At 39.6% G+C, this 20,538-nt stretch overlaps 1 protein-coding gene across 2 annotated transcripts in view; it reads left to right on the forward strand.

The window, feature by feature from the left end:
* LOC122972422 (matrix metalloproteinase-16-like) overlaps nt 1–20,538 on the forward strand; it is an 86,044-nt gene that overhangs the window by 13,712 nt on the left and 51,794 nt on the right. The window contains exons 2-5 of one of the 2 annotated variants that reach the window (XM_044339519.1): nt 9,884–10,032; nt 11,225–11,239; nt 11,612–11,734; nt 19,344–19,648. In XM_044339519.1, the coding sequence (XP_044195454.1) occupies nt 9,884–10,032; nt 11,225–11,239; nt 11,612–11,734; nt 19,344–19,648 (592 nt within the window). The remainder of the gene's footprint in view (nt 1–9,883; nt 10,033–11,224; nt 11,240–11,611; nt 11,735–19,343; nt 19,649–20,538) is intronic. The other variant, XM_044339520.1, reaches the window with a different exon arrangement.

Genomic DNA, 20,538 nt, shown 5'->3' on the forward strand with positions numbered 1-20,538 from the left:
AGGTCAAAAAGTGAGTCTCTTGTGAGTCCCTCCACTTAAAGTGCAATACTAAGATGCTCTAGTCCTCCTTAAAGCCAATAATCATCTACAATCGTCAAGCCCCAGTATGTATGACATTTATCTGTAATTCTATATCCACATCTACATGAACAAAACACAAGTCAATTACAGTATCAATAGTCAAATATTGATTAATCTACAAAATGTAGCTGAAGAAGAGACACAGTGACCAGAATGACTCAGCTGACTGTTTGCTGTCACTGTGGAAAGTTGCATTGAAACTACAGGCGGCTCTTTTCTGCTATATTCATTTGAAGCACCAGTGTGACAGCTACACCCTCCATATCCTCTTTCTCATTTTGTTATGTGACACTGAAAACACACACACACACACACACACACACACCATCCAATATCCTGTCAGTGTCTGAGTGACAGACATATCCAGCAACAGTCTCAGCTTCGTGTTTACCTGTCTTTTCTTTTCTGATGGCTCTAATACATCTCTGGATCTGATAATGGCTGCATTATCTGAAAGCACAAACACAACACACCGCCTCTCTTAATACTTACTGCCAACGCCTCTTCACTGTCATGTTTTCTTCTGCAGCTCCTCATTTACATAATACTCTTGACATACTGCAACAATACTTTTTCATATACACTTTTATTATGTTCTGAGCAGTGCTCAAAACAGAAAAAAAAATCCAAGATATTATTTATCTGTACATGTAGATGAAATTCATAGGAAATATGTTCTGTACATCACAGACTACATTGTTCTCAGTTGTAAAATGCAAATAAAATTGAAATGAATAGATAGTTTCTGTCTGTTTGGTATGAGTGGTGCATTTTTCAAACAGCAAAAAGAATAAATAAGTCTTCACAGTCTCCTTCATCTTCAAAAAAAAGTAGTCTTACTTTTTCTAAACCCGTCAGATACTTGCGTTGAATTGAAATGTTTCTCTACAGGCACAATCAAGCTGTATTCTTTAAGACTGCAGGAGAAAAACAACCTCATACTGTTTGGATTTTTGTTTGGCTAAATATGCAGTGCCACGTCTAAGTCGTATACTTTTTCATCAATATCTTTTTTTATTTTTTTCCCTCCTTCTCCCCAAAAACACCAGGGAATTCACCGGGGCAGTGGTTAGGACAAAGCCAAATGTGGTTACAATAAAAAAACTCCGATGTCAGAGAGGAGATGTGAGGGAGGGACATGGGAGAGGACAGATGATTACAGGAGAAGAAAAGGGAAAGTAGACATTAGGAGGAGAAGGAATGGCAGTAGAGAGTGACATGACAGAGAGAAGATATGGGAAAAGGAAACATGAAGCATTGCAGAGAGCGAGAGGAGACAAATCAAGTGAATTTTATTTATATAGCGTCAAATCACAACAGAAGTTATCTCAGGGCACTTTTCATATAAAGCAGGTCTAGACCGTACTCTACAATATTATTTACCCAACATTCCCCCATGAGCAAGCACTTGCCGACAGTGGTAAGAAAAAACTCCCCTTTAATGGGAAGAAACCTTGAGCAGAACCAGGCTCTGGGTGGGCAGCCATCTGCCTTGACCGGTTGGGTTGAAAGAGAGCAGGAGGAAAGAGAGCATAGCACAATGCAAGTTCCACATAGAGATGTATAGTGATAATAATGGTGGTAGTAATAATAATAATAATTGTAGTAGTGGGTGTTGAGCAGGGTCACGGGGGCAGTTGGAGGCTTGCAATTACAGATCCAGATTCTACACCTCCGGAGGCAGAAATACCTGCAGAAAGCAACAGGAGGAGAAAGACAAGAAAGCACAAAACTATGGGGAAGAAGCCAAGTTAGTAACATGCATTAATGAGACATGAATGCACACAGATGGAGATGGGGAGGAGGAGAGAGGAGCTCAGTGCATCATGGGAAGTCCCCCGGCAGGCTAGGCCTATAGCAGCATAATTAGGAGATGGTCTAAGCCTGAGCCAGCCCTAACTATAAGGTTTATCAAAAAAGCAAAGTTTTAATCCTACTCTTAAACATAGAGAGGGTGTCTACCTCCTGGACCCAAACTGGAAGATGGTTCCACAGGAGAGGAGCCAGATAGCTGAAGGCTCTGCCTCCCATTCTACTTTTGGAGACTCTAGGAACCACAAGTAAGCCTGCATACTGGGAGCACAGTGTTCTAGTTGGGATAATTGGGTACTATGAGCTCTTTAAGATATGATGGTGCCTGACCATTAAGGGCTTTCTAGGTGAGGAGAAGGACTTTAAATTGTAGTCTGGATTTTACAGGAAGCCAATGCAGCGAAGCTAAAATGGGAGAAATTTGATCTCTTTACCTAGTTCTTGTCAGTACATGTGCAGCTGCATTCTGGACCAGCTGGAGAGTCTTCAGAGACTTGTTAGGGCAGCCTGATAATAAGGAATTGCAATAATCTAGCCTAGAAGTAACAAATGCATGGACTAGTTTTTCTGCATCTTTTTGAGACAGGATGTGCCTGATTTTTGCAATATAACGTAAGTGAAAAAAGGCAGTTCTTGAAATTTGTTTTATGTGGGAGTTAATGGACATATCCTGATCAAAGATAACTCCCAGATTCCTTACGGTGGTCCTGGAGGCCAGGACAATGCCGTCTAGAGGAGCTATATCATTAGATAATGTGTTTCTAAGGTGTTTAGGGTCAAGCACAATAACTTCAGTTTTCTCTGAGTTTAGTAGCAGAAAATTGCAGGTCATCCAGGTCTGTTTGGAGTTTAGTTAACTGATTGGTTTCATCTGACTTCATTGATAAATATAACTGGGTATCGTCCGCATAAAAATGAAAGTTGATGGAGTGTTTCCAAAATAATATTACCTAAAGGAAGCATATATAAGGTGAATAGTACTGGTCCGAGCATAGAACCTTGTGGAACTTCATATCTAACCTTTGCCTTCATGGAGGATTCATCATTAACATGTACAAACTGAAATCGATCTGATAAATAGGACTTAAAGTAGCTCAGTGCGGTTCCTTTAATGCCAATTAAATGTTCCAGTCTCTGTAATAGGATGTGGTGGTCAATGGTGTCAAATGCAGCACTAAGATCTAACAAGACAAGTACAGACAGAAGTCCTTTGTCCTATGCAATTAGGTCATTTGTAAATTTCACCAGTGCTGTGTCTGTGCTATGATGTGCTCCAAATCCTGACTGAAAATCCTCAGATAAACTATTGTTATGTAGAAAGTCATACAACTGAGTGTTGACTGCTTTCTCTTAGAGAGAAAGGGTTGGTGAGATATAGGTCTATAGTTGGCTAAAACACCTGAATCAAGAGTAGGCTTCTAAAGAGGTTTAATTACAGCTACTTTAAAGGACTGTGATACATAGTCTGTTACTAAAGACAAATTGATCATATCTAATAAAGAAGTGCTAACTAAGAATAAAACTTCCTTGAACAGCCCAGTTGGGATGGGGTCTAAAAGACACATTGATTATTTAGATGAAGAAATCATTGAAGTTAGTTCAGGAAGGTCGATTGGAGAAAAACAGTCTAAATATATATCAGGTTTTACAGCTGTTTCTAAGGTTCCTGTGTTTGGGGGTAAATTGGTGCCAGTTGAGGGCAAGAGGTGATGAATTTTGTGTCCTATAGTTAGAAGTTTATCATTAAAGAAGCTCATGAAGTTGTTACTACTGAGAACTATAGGGATGCATGGATCAATAGAGTTTCAGACAAATCATCATAAATAAATTCTCCTATTTTGTTGTACTATTGCAGTGGTGGTGTTAATTTTGATTAGGATTTTATGTATAACTTTTCTGTGTACTTTAGATTTAATTGATTGAAGTGGTCGGGGGTCAGACACAGTTTCTATGTGGTTTTGGGTGGGTAACTGCTCTAATGGGAGTGCAGAGAAGTGTGTAGAACTGCAGCTCTGCCTTCTGGTCTCAACTCTGGGTTGTCATGGTTTTGGTCTACTAATAAACTTGGCCATATCTCTAGATATGAAAGCTGCTCCATCCAACGTGGGCTGTATGCCGTGTCTCCTAATCAGGTCAACCAGTTCTTCCCCAGAGAGTCCACCAATTATCTACAAAGCCCACATCGTTTGCTGGACACCACCTCGACAGCCAGCAGTTGAGTGATGATGTGGTTATACATTTCATCACTGGTCAGATTTGGCAGGGGCCCAGAGAAAACTATGGAGTTTGACATTGTCTTTGCATATGTACACATTGACCCAACATTAATTTTAGTGACCTCCAATTGGCGTAATCAGGAGTCGTCACCGCCGAAGTGAATAATTTTACTTTACTTATGCTTATCCTTATCCAGCAGTATCTAATAGGATTCTATGTTGCTCTGGCCCCAGGAATACATTTGATGATGGCTGCCGGTGTCACTAACTTCACATTTCTCACGATAGAGTTACCAGTAATCAGAGTTGGTTTCTCAGCGGATGTGTTGCTGAGTGGGGAGACCCTATTAGAAACTGGTTGGTGGTGAACTGTTCTGCTTAGGGCTATGCTTCCTTCGGTCACTCAGCCACCCTGGCTTCCCAGCTGCTCCAGAGCTGCCTTGGGAACAGTACGAGCTACGCTGGTTCTGCTTGCACCAGCTACTAGGGGCTGATTAACTACAGCAGCTAACAATTGGGTTTCCATGGTGTGGAGCCACACTTCTAATTCACTGAGCCTCGCCTCCATCACGGCAAATAAAATATATTTATTACATGTACCATTATCACTAAAGGAGGGAAAGTAATAGTTAAACATGAGACACACCGAGCAAGAGAGCGAGAGGGAGAGAGAGAAGTCATCGCTAACTGCTAAACTAAAGTAACCAGCAGATCTGAATAGCATGTAAACAACTGTGGGATTAGTGAGAAAGCCGCTAACAGAAGGAGAGCTTGAGCAGAGCTAGTGTAAGTTTAAATGTTTAAATTTAAATGTACAGCAGGTAATTAGCCATTGTAATGAAGAATATAGCAAAATTAACTGGGTTGAGATAGAGCAGCAAAATTGCTACCAGTAACACAGAAACACCGACACCCAGAAATAAAACACTATGCTTACCACAGCATGTCGGCACAGCAGGCAGGCTGTGCGGTATTTACCAGTCAAGATCGTACAGTTTAATTGTTGTGTGATGCCTGCTGGTTTAAGGTATTTGAATAAAATAAGCTTTATTACTGGGCCACAAAGATGATTGTTTGGCTTACCTGTAATTTAATGTAAAGATATAATGTGAATGTTGTTTCAGGTAAAATCTAATTCACAATCTATAAATCTGAAACAAAGATTTGATATGTTAAAAGGGCAGTCCACCAATTTTACACATGAAGATTACTTTACTGGTCTTGTGTGGAACTAATGACAATATTTGAGTAATGTCCTTTGTGGCTCTTGAGGATCTTTGTCAAGTCTGGGAAAACACCTCTGATGTCATAGTGATGTCATGAGGGTTATCTCACCTTGGCTTGAGACTACAAATTTAGAACGCAAAACTGCTGTTATAAGGTGGGGTTGGGAAGTTTGAAAGATGTGGCTATTTACCAGATGGGGAAGATCTAACTAAGACACATTATCAAGTTGCATTATGGGAAATGTAGGATCCATTGTTTTTGGAGCTTGACCCATACAAAGGGACTAAAAGTCAGGGTATTCTGCTTCTGCTTCAAGTTTTATCTTTCTTTTTCTTTTTTCTTTAAAATCTCTTTCAAAACCCCAACTTTATAGAAGTCCTGCACTAAATTGCTGAAGTAGTTTTGAAACTTTAAACTGTAATTTGGAAAGTTAAAAATAGGATGTCAAGATGTAAAATTGAGATTTGAATGTCTGTAATAACTGCTCTACAGTGGTAATGTTTGCAAAGATTTAATTTCAGAGTTTCTGAGTACGCCTTGCAGAGCTTCAACACACACCTCCAGAGATTAAAACATGCCCTTTCAGCTTTGCATGCTGGGATTTATGACATCATTTTAACACTGAAAAAAAGAAGCTCAAAAACAACTCAAACTAGACTTGGCGGGGTATAACAGAGTCATTTTTTGTGTTTTTCACACTTATAGTTTAAACTTTTAAAGCTTACTTTCAGTTTTGTAGATTGTGAATTTCATACTGTCACCTTATAATGTGACTTTCCCAAACCAGATTACAGGTCCATCCATGCAAAACAATAACAGAGCATATGAGTGTGTTTCAGAAAGAGATTTATTGATTGTTTTGTTTGTGTTTGTCTGTGAGCATGTGTGGCTGTTGTATTGTCTTGAGATTTTTCACTTGGTGGCCTGATTCACTGTGGGCTGTCATGTGTTTAGCTGAGCTTTGTCAGTGTCACTGGGCTTTAGTAAGTGTGTGTCTTTTTAAGTGTTCTTGTGAGTGTATAGCCTGTTTGCAAGTGTTTCATGACTGTGTGTCTACATCTTTGTCTACCTTTGTGCACGTGTGTAGGCATGTGTGCTGTGCGTGTGTATGATTACGGAGCTGTAGTTTCAGTACCTGAGCAGCTGAATGAAAATCTCCCATGCACCTCTCTCCCCAGAGGTCTATTCAGAGTGTAAAAACCTGACACACATCATAATGTTATCACCCACTCACCGAGTGCAAGGAAGGGGGAGGGGGGAGGGGGGTAGCTAGCGTAGATAGAAGTGGGAAGGCAGTGGGAAATCCATTAAATAGACCAGAGCACCCAGCAGAGGAAGATACAGAGAGGAAATGAAGGAGGGAAAAGGTGGAAGAAAGATTGACATATGAGGAGGAACCTCAGGGCGTGCAGGAGAAGTGCGAAGAAATGTGACTCATGACTTTTTGACAAGAGTTGGGTGTGATAAGTCATTGCTGCAGAGTGTGAATCTGTGCATGTGCCTACCTATAGTCCTCAGGGGACAGGAGGTGGGTAGGCAGAACATCAGCGATTTGTCAGAGTGCCAATCAAAGCACAGATAAACTACAGAGAGAAAGTCTGGTTTAGATACAGCAGCTTCCTCTGCATTTATCGTGAGACACTTGCGTATTTGTGCATTTTGGGTTCTTTGTATTGTTCACTCAGATTATGGGATGGGCAATAAATCAAGATATTATCAATATAATGATGTAAGACTCAAAGTCTTCTAGGATTTTGGATATTGTAAAATCAAGATTTATCCGTAACACTTCATTTTTTGGTTTGTAATTTGCAATTTCCTGAAAACAACCATGTAATTTCATACTAAGTGTGGAGAAAATGGAAAGAATTTTCTGACATTATTTGAATTTAAGTAGTTGTGTTGAGATTAAAAATAGTTTTCAGAGGAATTTCTTTGAAATAACTGCCCCAATTAAATCTAAGTAAACATTGTATTCATTCATTATTAACTATTAAAAACTTTCTGTATATATTGAATTGTATGCCTGCCTAGAGACACATTTTACATTTTTGCATGCTCAGCTGACCTGCTGTTGACTAATTAACTGGAGGTTTTATCAATTAAACACTGTCTCCATTTCCCCCATAACTGGTACTATTATGAAGAAGACCTTCTCAGAAAACTTTACTATGAATTTAGTTATGAGTTCCTTCATAGGAAACTATGGGACCTGTAAAGAAAAAAAAAAGTTTGACCGGTGTATCTTAAAAGTTTTCTTCTCCAGAGCTTTAAAGTTATAGTTCAACATCAAACTTCTTTGCAGAAAGTTAGATAAGAAAATAGATCATTCTCATATCTGTCCGTTTAAATAAAAACCAGTCAGGAGAGGGTTAGCTTAGCTTAGCATAAAGACTGGAAAAGGGGGAAACATCTAGCCTGGCTCTGTCAGAAGTTAGCAAAGTCTGTATAGCAGCATTTTGCTAGTTGCCACATTGCAACCGCCATTAAAAGCACAAAGTGTTATTTTCACACTGCAGGTTTTTACAAATTAGACAAACGAGATATAACGTGTTAATAAGTGAGCTTTAGAGGTGCTGGTAGGCATTTGGACAGAGCCAGAACTAGCTGTTTCCTCCTGTTGTTTTGCTTGTCCTGCTAATCTAAGCTAACATGCTGTTAGCTGTAGCTTCAAATTTATTGTAAAGATCTTCTACCTCAAATTATTTCTATTACTGGCTTGACACACAATGATTTTCGCATTTTATATTAATATTTCTCAATTGAATTTGAATTCTTTATGTCATGCTATTATGATATAAAATTATGTAAACACTTCGTCCCAGTTTGTAGCACTTTTAAGTATGTACAAACAGCCCCTTCAATGACTTTCTAAAGAGCTTGTTGTTGCTGCTTGGAGCCTGACACAAGGCTCACTCACTGTAATAAAAGCTGTAAACTCACATTTGTTCCATTGTTGAGTAATGGTTTGCCTTTTATTGCATTCTCCCCGCTCACTCTCACACCACACCTCCCTCCCTGTTTAGTGAATTTCATTCCGTGTGTGTATGCTATCCCGAGCAGCAGGCCTCCATAATGACTGAAGCAGCTCGACAACATTGTGTACTGGAATAGCGCTCAGGTTTCACAGCGCAGCTCTGCTGAATGAAGAATGAAAAGGTTTGAGGCAAACGCGCAGCCTGACAGTTCTGAGTTCATTGGGTCTTTGAGATTCTAGGCCAGTGTTTTTGTGTTGTTTCAGTTTCTCTACACTTCAAACAATACAATTTAAGTCTCTTTTTTTATTGGTTGGTTGGCTTTGTGTTGCTAAATGCAGCAGTCTGATTTTGTTTACCATTTTTATAATGAAGACTGAAAGAATTCAGAGAGGCTGGGACTTTACAAATCCCTAAAGCCTCTTCTGTGGGAAAGCCCAGCCGATCCCCCCTCTCCTGACTGGTCCAAAGATCTGAGCTGTGATTCCCTCTGGCAGGATTTTATAGGGACACTGAAAGCTCTATTACACCAAAGCCTTTCCCTGACAAGCCAAATGACGTGATAACAGATGATATTGTGCACTGTAAACTGGTATAGAGATTTCCCTCTTTCTGCTTATGCTCTTATTCTTACTAAAATGTCTTGGGGTTGGGGGGGAGTATCTATAGAGCTGTTATTTACTGATCTTTTTCTTACTTATTCTAAGTGTGTCTCTACTTCCCATATAATGTTATATCTTCATGACATTTTAATGGTGTTCTAGGTCATGCAGAACTGGGAATTGCTTTTAGATTTATTTATTCAGGCAAAGTCAGCAGTATATCATTTGTTTAAAGTGTTTCTTATGCACAAAAACAATACTATATAAATTCACAGCTGGCCTTACTGGATCAGGTGTGGTTAAAGTGCCATTTCCCAACTCATGCCTATTTCTCTAAATAAATAATATGACATTCTTGCCGAGAGTTAGATGAGAGGGTTGATACCACTCTACTTGCTCAAGCTACAGCCAGGATACAGTTAGCTTAGTTTAGCTAAGCTTAGCATAACCGCTGACCTGGCTATGCTTGAAGTAAAAACACAAGGCTGCCTACCAGCACCTTTTTAAGCTCATTAATTAACATATATATTATATCTCGTTTGTTTAATCCGTACAAAAACCAAAGTGTAAAAACATAAATGTGTGGTTTTACAGGGGGCTATGTGTTAATTAGCTTTAGTGCTAAATGAGCTTTAGAGGTGCTCGTAGGCAGAGTTTGTTACTTTTGACAGAGCCAGGCTGGCTGTTTCTCCCTGTTGACAGTTTTTTATACTAAGCTAAGATAACCATCTGCAGTTTCTAGCTTCATATTTACCGTAAAGACATGAAACTGATGTCAATCTTCTCAACTAAAGCTTGGCAAGAAAGTGAATAAGCATATTTCCCAAAATGACTATTCCTTTAACCACTAGTCTGTAATTACCTCTCGTGTGTTTGAACTTTTTGCATAGCATCTGAATTTGAAACCCTTAACAAAACCATAATGTCTAACCTTTCCCTCCGCTCTGTATTTCCATGTTTTTGTTCCTAGGCATGGCTCCAGAGGTATGGCTACCTCCCTCCTGCAGACCCCAGAATGTCAGTGCTGCGTTCTGCCCGAGTCATGCAGTCCGCTATCGCTGCCATGCAGCGCCGCTACGGCCTCAATGTCACAGGGACGCAGGACAACAACACTATAGAGTAAGTCACAAACACCTCTTTAAATATGCCTTTAAAGAAGCCACAAAATGGGACGTTGAGTTCTTCGAAATACAAGGAAACATTGTCGGGAGGTATCAAATTTAAACAGAATGGAAATGTGTGTTTTAGGAGTTAATTAATATATTAATTAATTAATTAAATGCTGTGTGCTTGTTTCTTTGGAAAATTACATGTTCTAGTATTTCAAACAAAGCTAAATTGATAAAATGTATTTTGTCATTGTGTTTAAATGATTGATATCAGCTAAAAGAGAGACATGCTACTCAGATATTAGATAAGTATTGCTTTCATATAGATTTGTGTTTATTTATGCTTGATTTTCATGATTCTTCAATCACTATACGATGAGGAGACAAGACAGAAAACAAGGGAGAACCTGCCAGAAGGGTCAATGATGTTGTAACAGTCATTTATTGTTTCTGATTGTTAACATTCACACAGTGGTCTAAACATTTTCAAAACAGGAGAGTCGCTCATTCATCTCCTGTTTTGCATTCTGAGGGCAAGAGCAGTTATTTTGCCAGACATAAAGTTACCCTGACATGGATTAAGTGGGGCGTTTTAATTTGACCAGAGGGACCTTTTACAGAGAGCACACCTCTGTTGTCAGATCAAAGGCTGCAAAATGCCATAGTATTGATACGCAGCGGAAAAGAGGGAAGAATAGGAACAGAGTTTGTCTGCTTCACATTCGATCAGCCACAAGCAGACAAGGATGACATGTGGGTTTAGAGGAGGAATTCAATTTTTGTTTTTACTGTAGAATGACAAAAAGTGTGAATGTGCACATTCAGCGATGTACTGGAGGGTAGACCCAAGTGAACAGAATCTGTCAAGATGCTTATGTAAGGTAATGTACAGTGTATATATACAGTAAATACAGTTACTGAAATACGGCTGAAACATATATTTTCATGCTTGTAAACCAAAATGTAATGCAGGTTTTACCAAGTTTTAACCTTTGTGTCTTTTTACCTGCAACAGCGTTCACTGACATTTACACTATAAATACTATCCATGCCAATGAACTTTAAAGTGGCGATGTGGTGGCCAGTGGTGTGAATGCAGACTAACAGCTGTCCATCCACTGACCTGAAACACAGTGTAATGTGATAAAGCTAACAGTCTGCCTGTTTTTTCTATTTCCCCCCCGCTTCTCTTGTTGATGTAGCAATAACACAATAAGGTGAGGTGTCTTTTGTGTGTAATACAGTATGTGTACATCATTTCATGAATGTATACGTGTGTACAGTGTGGGAATTATGAGGGATGTGCATGTGTTTTGTTTAATTACGAAATAGCTTTATGTGTAGTGCAATCATTCATTATCTGTGTCTGCGTATTCTCACTTGTACATACAAATGCTCAGAGGGCCTATATGAATCATTTTGTTCTCATCTGTTACCGTCACTCAGTCCGTCTTTGTTAACAAATCTGTAGACCCACACTGAATCAGAATAAGTTTCTATTAATCATGTCATCAGTGTCGACACTGATGAAATATGCTGCCGATGATACCTGCAGCACAATGACGGACGTGCCCTCATCTCTCCTGTAGGTGGATGAAGAAGCCCAGATGTGGAGTCCCTGACCAGATAGGAGGTGCATCCAAATTCAGTGTCAGGAAACGGCGGTACGCCCTCACAGGACAGAAGTGGCAACACAAACATATCACATACAGGTGGGTGATCTTGGATTTTTTTTTTTAAATCAAGATTTGTTATTAACTTAATGAAGAGGTGGAGACATTACAGCATTTTATAATAATCCAACTGTTTTGCTATCCCCATAACCACCCCGACATGCACAGAAAATCCCAGCAACACACTGACCATCCCCATCAAGAGGGCTTTTGTCAAGTTGCGAAGATACCCACACAACAAGATTAACCCAGTATAGGCCAACAGACACAAAGAAATAACTAACTATCAGCACACACACACACACACACACACACACACCTTTTTGTTAGTATAAATGTTACTCACAGAGAGGCCGAAAAGGAAACAGCCTGCTATCATTTTTCCACACAGTTCTCACTCTTTTCCTGCAAATCTGCCTTTTTAAAAACCTCTTTCCTCAGCTCAACTCTTCTTAATGTGACAACCGATTTAAAACTGTAAAATTCTTGTAGACTTTAGACTGGAAAGCTATCTGTAGGCTTTTGTGCTTAAACATTTCCTCTCTACTAAACACATTTTACAATACTTGAACTTATGTAATAACAAGGAAGGTACAAAACTTAAGGGTCAACCAGAGTTCAACACAAAAAGTACATAGACAAACAAGCGACCAGTTTACTTTGCAACGTTCTGTATCACAAAGGCAATAGCAGCAAAACACTGTCTATCCAACATGCTCAACCAACAGAATATAGCTTAAAATACAGTATATTTACACCGGCAAGACCAGCTGCTTATCAGCTCTACAGTGCACGGCACTGTTAATGAACTATTTTATTACACAAAGTGGCAACTAAACCCAGACAGCAGAGAAGGTGTGAACTTAGACAGAAATTGCACTTATAACATATCCCTGGTGCATTCTTTACAGCCTACAGCCATTGTTTTTAGCACCAGTCAGCTCATGAAAAACCAAATCTGCACATCTCATAGAAACCTGCGTCCTTACACTCTATCAAGAAAACTGTCCATAACACTTTAATGAGAAGTACTTTGATTTTCCATTCTTGACTGTGCAGGTAATTACATACAAATTTAGCTGTGAATGTGATTCATAAACTGGCAGGTGAAGCCATAGCTATGAGAACATGATTTCAGTCAGGGGCACAGGGTTGCTGACTATTAAACACCCCCTCCCCAAAAAATGAGTTTATTAATGCACAGCAGTGTAACATCATTGATTATTTAAATCTCCAGACATGCCAACAGGAACGATCAGGATCTAATTTTAATTATTGTTCTGTGTTCTTCTTCACATCCAAAAGGTCAGCTGTTACACAAACACACAGTCCAGGTTCATACAGTGAAATTGTTTGGAGTAAAGCAACCGTCCTCCTGATAAATCCTGAGCTCCATCAGAGCTGTCTAAAAAAATTTATTTCAGAAGCTAAAAGTTTAATTCTGTTTCCTCTGGAGAGTTTCCTCTGTCCTGTCAGGTTCATAACTACAGTTTTTAGTAGTCAGGCTGCCGGAGACAATTCTAACCAGCATGTGTCAACTGGGTCAGTGAGCTGCGCGTCTCATCTCATTCCTTTCCCCACTCCACTGTCTTTACGCCCACGGTCTACATGATAGAAAAAAAAAATATTGCAACAACACAAATGGCCCTATAGGCTGCAGCTCCCCCAGCACCCCTAATTCCCACAGCAGCTATGGTTGAACCCGCAGTAGGCTGACCAGGAGAAAACGCTGTACTGCCAGGGAGTGAGCAGCCAGGCTGACCTCGTTGTAGGCTGATGAGTCTGGTGGACTTAGTTAATGGAGGTGGTGGCGTTTTCTTCTTCCTCAACTTTTTTCAAATAACACATTAACGTTACAGTGCATGACAAGCCAGCCAGCTGACTGAAGGCAGCTCAGGAAGTTATGAGTTTCAGAACCAGTCAACTTATTACATTATGGAAACTTCCTACAACAGCTTTGTTTTAAACAGACGACCAATTCGACACACACGTCAAGTCAACAAAAAAACAAGTTTATATTTATTTACTTCCATATATATTTTTATATTTAATGTTAAGAAATGTATTTTGATCAAACTAAGCCCATTACTGGCTACGTGCCTGTTACACACAACACATACCATGTTCTTCAAACCTCGGACTGTAGAAGAACTGTAGAAGAGCTTTATCCCTAATAAAACATGTAGCACGAATGGGAAAGAGTGCCATACATGCACCAGAGATTTCATCACCGATTTCATAATTCACAGGCACATTTTCTGACATCAAGCTACATGAGTAATAATGTATAGGACAACATGCTGCGGTTATATAATATTTCTCTGTTGATTTAGTGAGGTCAGTAGCCCAGATTCTGTAATATTTTATACATACGATTCTGTCACTTGCCTCCAGCTCCATGTTTCATTGGATAATCCTTAAGAAGTGAGCGTGTTTTTTTTTTTTTTTATTTTTGCTCTGCCTTGAGGATAAATGTATGAGCAGTGTTACATGATAAATATAATCTAGTGGATCAGTGACCTACAACTGAATTAGGACTGTATATCACCGATAGCAGAACGGTTCGGCGTCACGCCTATGCATTTTTCTTTTTAAAATATTTCACTGGGACCGGGTTTGGAATTTGTTTCAGGAGCACTTGGTTCATCTGATGGCACAGATCTGAGAGCAAGAAAATGAGCAGGCTTGATGAAGAGTGGAGGATTAGATAGGTGGAAATGAGGAGTGGTGGAGGAAAAGCAGCTGCAGAGAGAAAGAGATGAGCTGAGAGGAGAGGAGGAAACCCCAGTGGAAAGCAGAGGGTGCTCTCTGACAGATTAGGGTTATATAATAGGATGGGAGCATTTTGTGTGTGTGTGTGTGTGTGTGTGTGTGTGCTCGTGTGTGCATATATGTCTGTGTGTGTGGTGCACAAGGATGTGTGTCTGGCCTCCAGTCAGTAGTCAGATGTGCCTGCAGCTGCTACTTTTATCTCATATTGGTGCAATGGAAGTAGTTAGAAAATGTAGCACATTTAATATCTTCTGAAGGCCTTTAAAACCTGAAAGGTGTCCTGTGCGGCATTTCAACATCAATACATTGTTACCATATTGAACTGTGAGATATTCCCATTTAAATGTTAATGAAAATCCAAAGTTTATGGTAAAAAAGAATAATACAGAACAAAACAGGAACCATTTACCCTCCACTATTCTACTATTCTACACGTTGACTTGAAGTGTCTTTACCTTGTCAGATTGTATATTGGCTGTTATCAAAGTATAAATTATTTCAATTATCATTTCATTTCTTGGTTCTTCAAAACCAGTGCACACATATTGAATATATGCAGGGCATAAAATCCTCACCAGCCAAATGCCAGTAAAATAAGCAATGGCTGATAGATTTGCTTCATTCACCAGCCAAAAAAACAATGGTAATGTGTTGAGCAGCTGGTAAGATCTGAACATTCACTTGCTATGTGGCCAGTGGACAAAAAGGTTAATTTAAAACCCTGAATACAGGAATGTATGGAATGTAAGGATATGATGAAATTGTACTTTTCAAGTTGCTGAGATCCTCAAACATGGTGACATTGCTTCGATGAAGTCCCGTGGGACAAGAAACAAAAGAATTATTTAAAGGAGCCCTCGTTTAGCTAACTGGTTATTAAAGTGTTTGCTTTTTTTGTTGTTGTGGAGTGCACCATCAGATAAATGTTTAGTTTTTACTTTTATATGATTGACAATATGGCTTCTGACTTTCTAGTTGACTATACAGGCAATGAACTAACAAATGTGTGTTTTTTTAAAAAAGAAAACGAAAACAAACAAACAAAAAAAAACACAAGTAGTGTTAGTTAGCTAACTAGCCAGCCCACTTAACTTCACTTACCTGAATCCTGGAAACAGTTTTTTCCTGCCATTAATTATATTATGTTATATCATATCACACATTACCACTAAAAATGACACATTTTCTTTTCCATGCAAGGAAGACCGTTTTAAACACACTGTAGATCATAACGCTTTTTTTTAGTGTCCTTTAGATTGGAGATGGAAGTTGAAGCAAAAGGTATATTTATTGTGTGTCACATTTCCATAACTGAGTCTGTAATTTCCCTCCTGGTGGCTCAGATAAGGTGCAGCAGTAAAACTGGGTTCGTTGTGGGTTTGAATGCAGCTTGGGGCCTTGGACTGTTGTCATGTCACTCTTTCTCCTGTTAAAACTTTCTTCTTTCTCCTTCAAACTGTAAGCTGAACGGGCCAAAAAAATAATAAATAAAAAAACAACTCTGGCATTTGGAAAGTATAACGAATGCATGGCCGCCCCAGGTGTGTGCTAGTTTCCACACAGCCACATACAGTACTTGCTGTCGGGAGGCACTAATTAGCTCTGGCACCCCTACTGTTCTCCCTGCATGCAGGTACTATTATAGCACAGGAGTTGCATCCGGAATCATTATCACCTCACAACATGGACTTAAATATTTTATATGGCCTTAGAGTAGGTTGGGAATCTTTCATTTGTCGCTTTGCATTGCCTGTGCCTCTCTCTTTATCCATCTTGCCCTTAAAATAGGACACACATGCAGTTACTTTACTTACTTTGGTAATAGAATCAAATGAAACCATCTTTTTATTCCTTGAGTAGCCGCAGTTGTTGTTGTTAAGGCTGTTCATTTCAACTCCAGACAGAGCAGTACAAGGACAAGTGTTCATACGGAGCCATGGAAGAGCTTCAATTTTTTCTCTATATTTTCATCTCAGGAAGAGAAACATTTGCACCTTTGCAGACTCTCTGTGGGTCAGCTGATATTGATTTGAAAGCAGGATTGTTTCCTTGTGTTTATCACGCTTGTACTCTGTGCATCCCTATCTACTCTACATAAGCACTTCAAAAGACAAAAGGGCCATTTCATGTTGCCTCCATAAGTTGCCTCAATCAGGCAGAGATAGTTTTCTTGCTCCACTGCCAGCCATCGCACTCACACTAACAGCACTTCAACTGATGTTCAATATTGTTTCTGTAATTTAAGGGTACTGGCAAATCTTGATGTATTTATTACTCACACTTGCTGTAGGTCAGTTGAGGACACACAGTTTTCAGACTGTTATTGATCACAATTTATATCACTTACAGCAAATGTAATCACAGACAACAGCAAGTCATCAAAACATGGTTGTTGTTGCCTTCAGTTGTGTGAAACTGTTCATTTCGGATAAAGCTATAATGCGATGTGTTGGAGTACTTGCACAGATAGTGGGATTGAAATGTGTAAAAATGACTCAGCACGGTCTCAAGGCATTTTGAGTATACACACTAAAATACAGTTTCTACTGTCATAAGTATAATTTATTTATTTTAATTTAATAGCAACTATTTGACCCATGAAATCTTATCATGTGAAAGGGTTTGCTGACAGTTAAAGGTGCTGTAAATAAAGACTTTTTATCAACAATGGATCAAATGACTGTGTGTAATGTGAAAGGTGTGGCTCGTAGCGACGAACCCACAGAAAATTTTAACCTGACTCTGCACTTCCTCTCATCTCTAGGGAGCATTTCAGTGTCTTTCAGCTCATTGTTTTGGTTTCATGGCCCTTGGACTGTTTTGGTTCACCCTCACCGCCCTCATCAGCATTGTTTCCAGCTGTGGCAGGAAGCTGTTTCAAAGATCTAAAATCCCACTGTACACCACCTGGGCAGCACCAAACAGCAGACAGACAAAGTTAGCGACTAGCTTGTGGACACATTGGAGCATTTAGCAGATAAAGAGTCAAATATTTCTCTCAGGAGTTGACTTACATTCATGAGGTAGCCAGAAACTCCAGATAAATGCTAATGTTACTCTGTGTCTGCTCGATAAGTTAATACGCCTATTTGCAAATACAGGTTAGCCGTATCAACTTAATAAGGTGATTATTTGTAAAGGCTATGGTTATAGCTTGTTGGGCTGTGTCCAACTGGCCAAAATCAGGTTTAAGTTTGGGCCAGTAGAAACCCTTCTGGGTAACATTAACTTACTCTTCAGATATATGCCTGCTGAAACAAACCTGTTCATCTTTGCAGATCTTTGCTGTTGACTGTTTGAACTTCTTACTCTACTGTACATATCTGATGGTTTGTTCCTGTAGACTTGTCTTTTTTAAAAATGATTTATATTCCTTTTTTTTATCATGATACCTGTAGGTGTCTGCAGGACTCAGATCTGTCAAAGCAGAAAGTCATTAGCTGAGGTTTTGCCAAAGCTTGCGAGAGTGTACAGTAATTAAAATAAACACATCTCTGCTAAAGTGGAAGTCAGCTGTTATCTCGTCAATTCTGAAAGAGGCGAAAGAGAAGTTTGTGGTTTGGTTTGAGCAATTAAATGAATGTTGCAGGTTATTCAGTAGCACTTTATTTATATTTCATAACCAGCCTTTATGCTTCCCTTTTCACTGAGTTTGATTGAATAATTAAAGAATCTGAGCTTACATGCAATATAAATATGCAGTATATAAATGTGCCTTGCAGCAGTTTACCCACCATGCAGAAGAAGATGAGCAACAGTCAAAGGCAAGAGACGTTCTGATAATATTTACTCCTATTATGGAAGATGACAGGCTGACAGCCAAACAGAGATGCACAGAAGAATTAAATGAAAAAGTGAACAAAGAGGAAGGTGACAGAGAGCACACAAAGGGAACAGGGTGGGTGGGAGGAGAAAAAAGGGAGTTCTTGAATCAACTTGAAATGACTGACAAAGAAGAAATTTGCACAATCTATTTACACACTGCACATGTAAGTATCTACTGAACATCAGCCAACCAACTTTCCATTCAACTCAGACACCTCACTACCGACAAAGAGCGTTGTGTGTTTACAAGCTTCTAAGTTGGCTGATGTAAAGTATACCTATCTGTCTATCCCGGGAGTGAAACCAAATTTTAATAGAGCATGACCCTGAGATATTTTTGGAGGGAATAAAGTGGTGAGAGGTTTTCCTGATTGCCCAAACCAGACTGTGGCTCTCAGCAGGCAGTGGGCTGTTGATAATCCTTAATTAGAAAATAAATTCCAGTGGCAGGAAATTGTCCCGTCCTCTCCACACCTGCAGCAACTCAAAGCCGGCAGGGGAGGACTCAGCTGTTTTCTCTCACAGATCGCTCCATTTAGCTCTCAGTTGGCGAACAGGATGAGCGTGAAATGGCAGCATGCAGAGAAAACACTGATAGTGACGGATTTTTTTTTTTTTTTTTTCCTTTTTGGCTGGTGTGATCATGTAGATTGACATGCGGCAGTATTCTCTCTTCTTACACTTGTGTTGGTTATAGTAAAACTAAACTGACTGTATTGTTTTCTATCTCACCATATCTCATGCTTCAGAGGAGTTAGAGGCTGTTTACTTTGCCTGATTAGATTCTGTTCTTTCATTGTTCCTCTGAGTGGACATCTAGCAAAATAAGATACTCTAGGTATGCTTGTTTTACCAAATACTTGGAGTACCCATGAGGTTTATCAATTTATAATAGATTTGCTCATCCTGACAATTGAAGGAGAAATCCCAATCTGAGGCTTATTGGAGCACGATGATTAGAGAAAATGATCTAGTTGCGTGAGACGTTTGCAGAACCTTTATAGAGTGTTTCCAGCCTAACTTTTCTTTCTTGTATCTGGTGTCTCTGCAGCATAAAGAACGTGACACCCAAAGTCGGTGCTGAGGAGACCCATGATGCCATTCGGCGAGCCTTCGACGTCTGGCAAAACGTGACGCCGCTCCGCTTTGAGGCTGTGCCCTACAGCGAGCTGGAGCGCACCAAGAAAGACGTGGACATCACCATCATCTTCGCTTCAGGTTTCCATGGTGACAGCTCGCCCTTTGACGGCGAGGGCGGCTTCCTGGCCCACGCCTACTTTCCAGGGCCGGGAATAGGAGGCGACACACACTTTGACTCAGACGAGCCGTGGACGCTGGGAAACCCCAACCATGACGGTAAGCATCGCTCAATATTAGAGAATTTTTATCATGGCTGACATCGGACATAGGATAGGATTCAACTCATTTGGAAAGCATTAATATGTGAATGTAGATGCTGGATATGTACAGCATTGATCTGACCTCGTCACTCCCTACAAAGAAACACTGAGCTCAGTACAACAGGAAGTGGGGAGTGACAGTAACGATGTCCCCCCCCTAAAGGAAAATGTAGACTCAGCAGCCACAGGTGGAGGCTTATAAAATGATGTTAACAGCAGCAAGGGACAGCATAACTTTTAGGTGAGTGGTGTGGCAGCAGGCACTACCATGGAACTGGGTCGTGTGTCATTATGTTTATATTATTACTAATATTGGAATAGTAATTTATTAGACCACCGTTTATTGGGAAAAAAATACAATGCTATCAATGTATAGTGCTACATACATGTAGTATGCGGTTCCTACTGGTCCTGGAGTTTTTACAGTGGTTTTTTTCAGGATTCTGAGGAAGTCAGGGAATATTGTTTGTACAATTTCCTCACTACACAGGAAAATAGCATCATATATTTCATTGCTTGTTTCACAGCATTTTTGTGCGTTAAATTGGGTTTTTCAGGCCGACTGCTTATGAAACTAGACTGTTTACCTCCTCAGATGAGTGGTTCCGTTATGGATACACTCAAACCAAAATCCTTGAAAAAATGTGGAGTTTTAAAATAGCAAAAGTGGAGGAGGAAGATATTTCATCAAGTATCAAATCAAGTTTTCCACATGTATATCCACTCTCACTAAACCACAAATGTTGACATTTTTCTAACAATTTCACCACCATGAAAACATGAAGAACTGTGATGCTGGATAATGGTTTTGCTGGTCAGTGTATTGTGGATTTCTGGTCTCTTCTG

The sequence above is a fragment of the Thunnus albacares genome, chromosome 21, assembly GCF_914725855.1.
Source record: "Thunnus albacares chromosome 21, fThuAlb1.1, whole genome shotgun sequence".
Lineage (NCBI taxonomy): Eukaryota > Metazoa > Chordata > Actinopteri > Scombriformes > Scombridae > Thunnus > Thunnus albacares.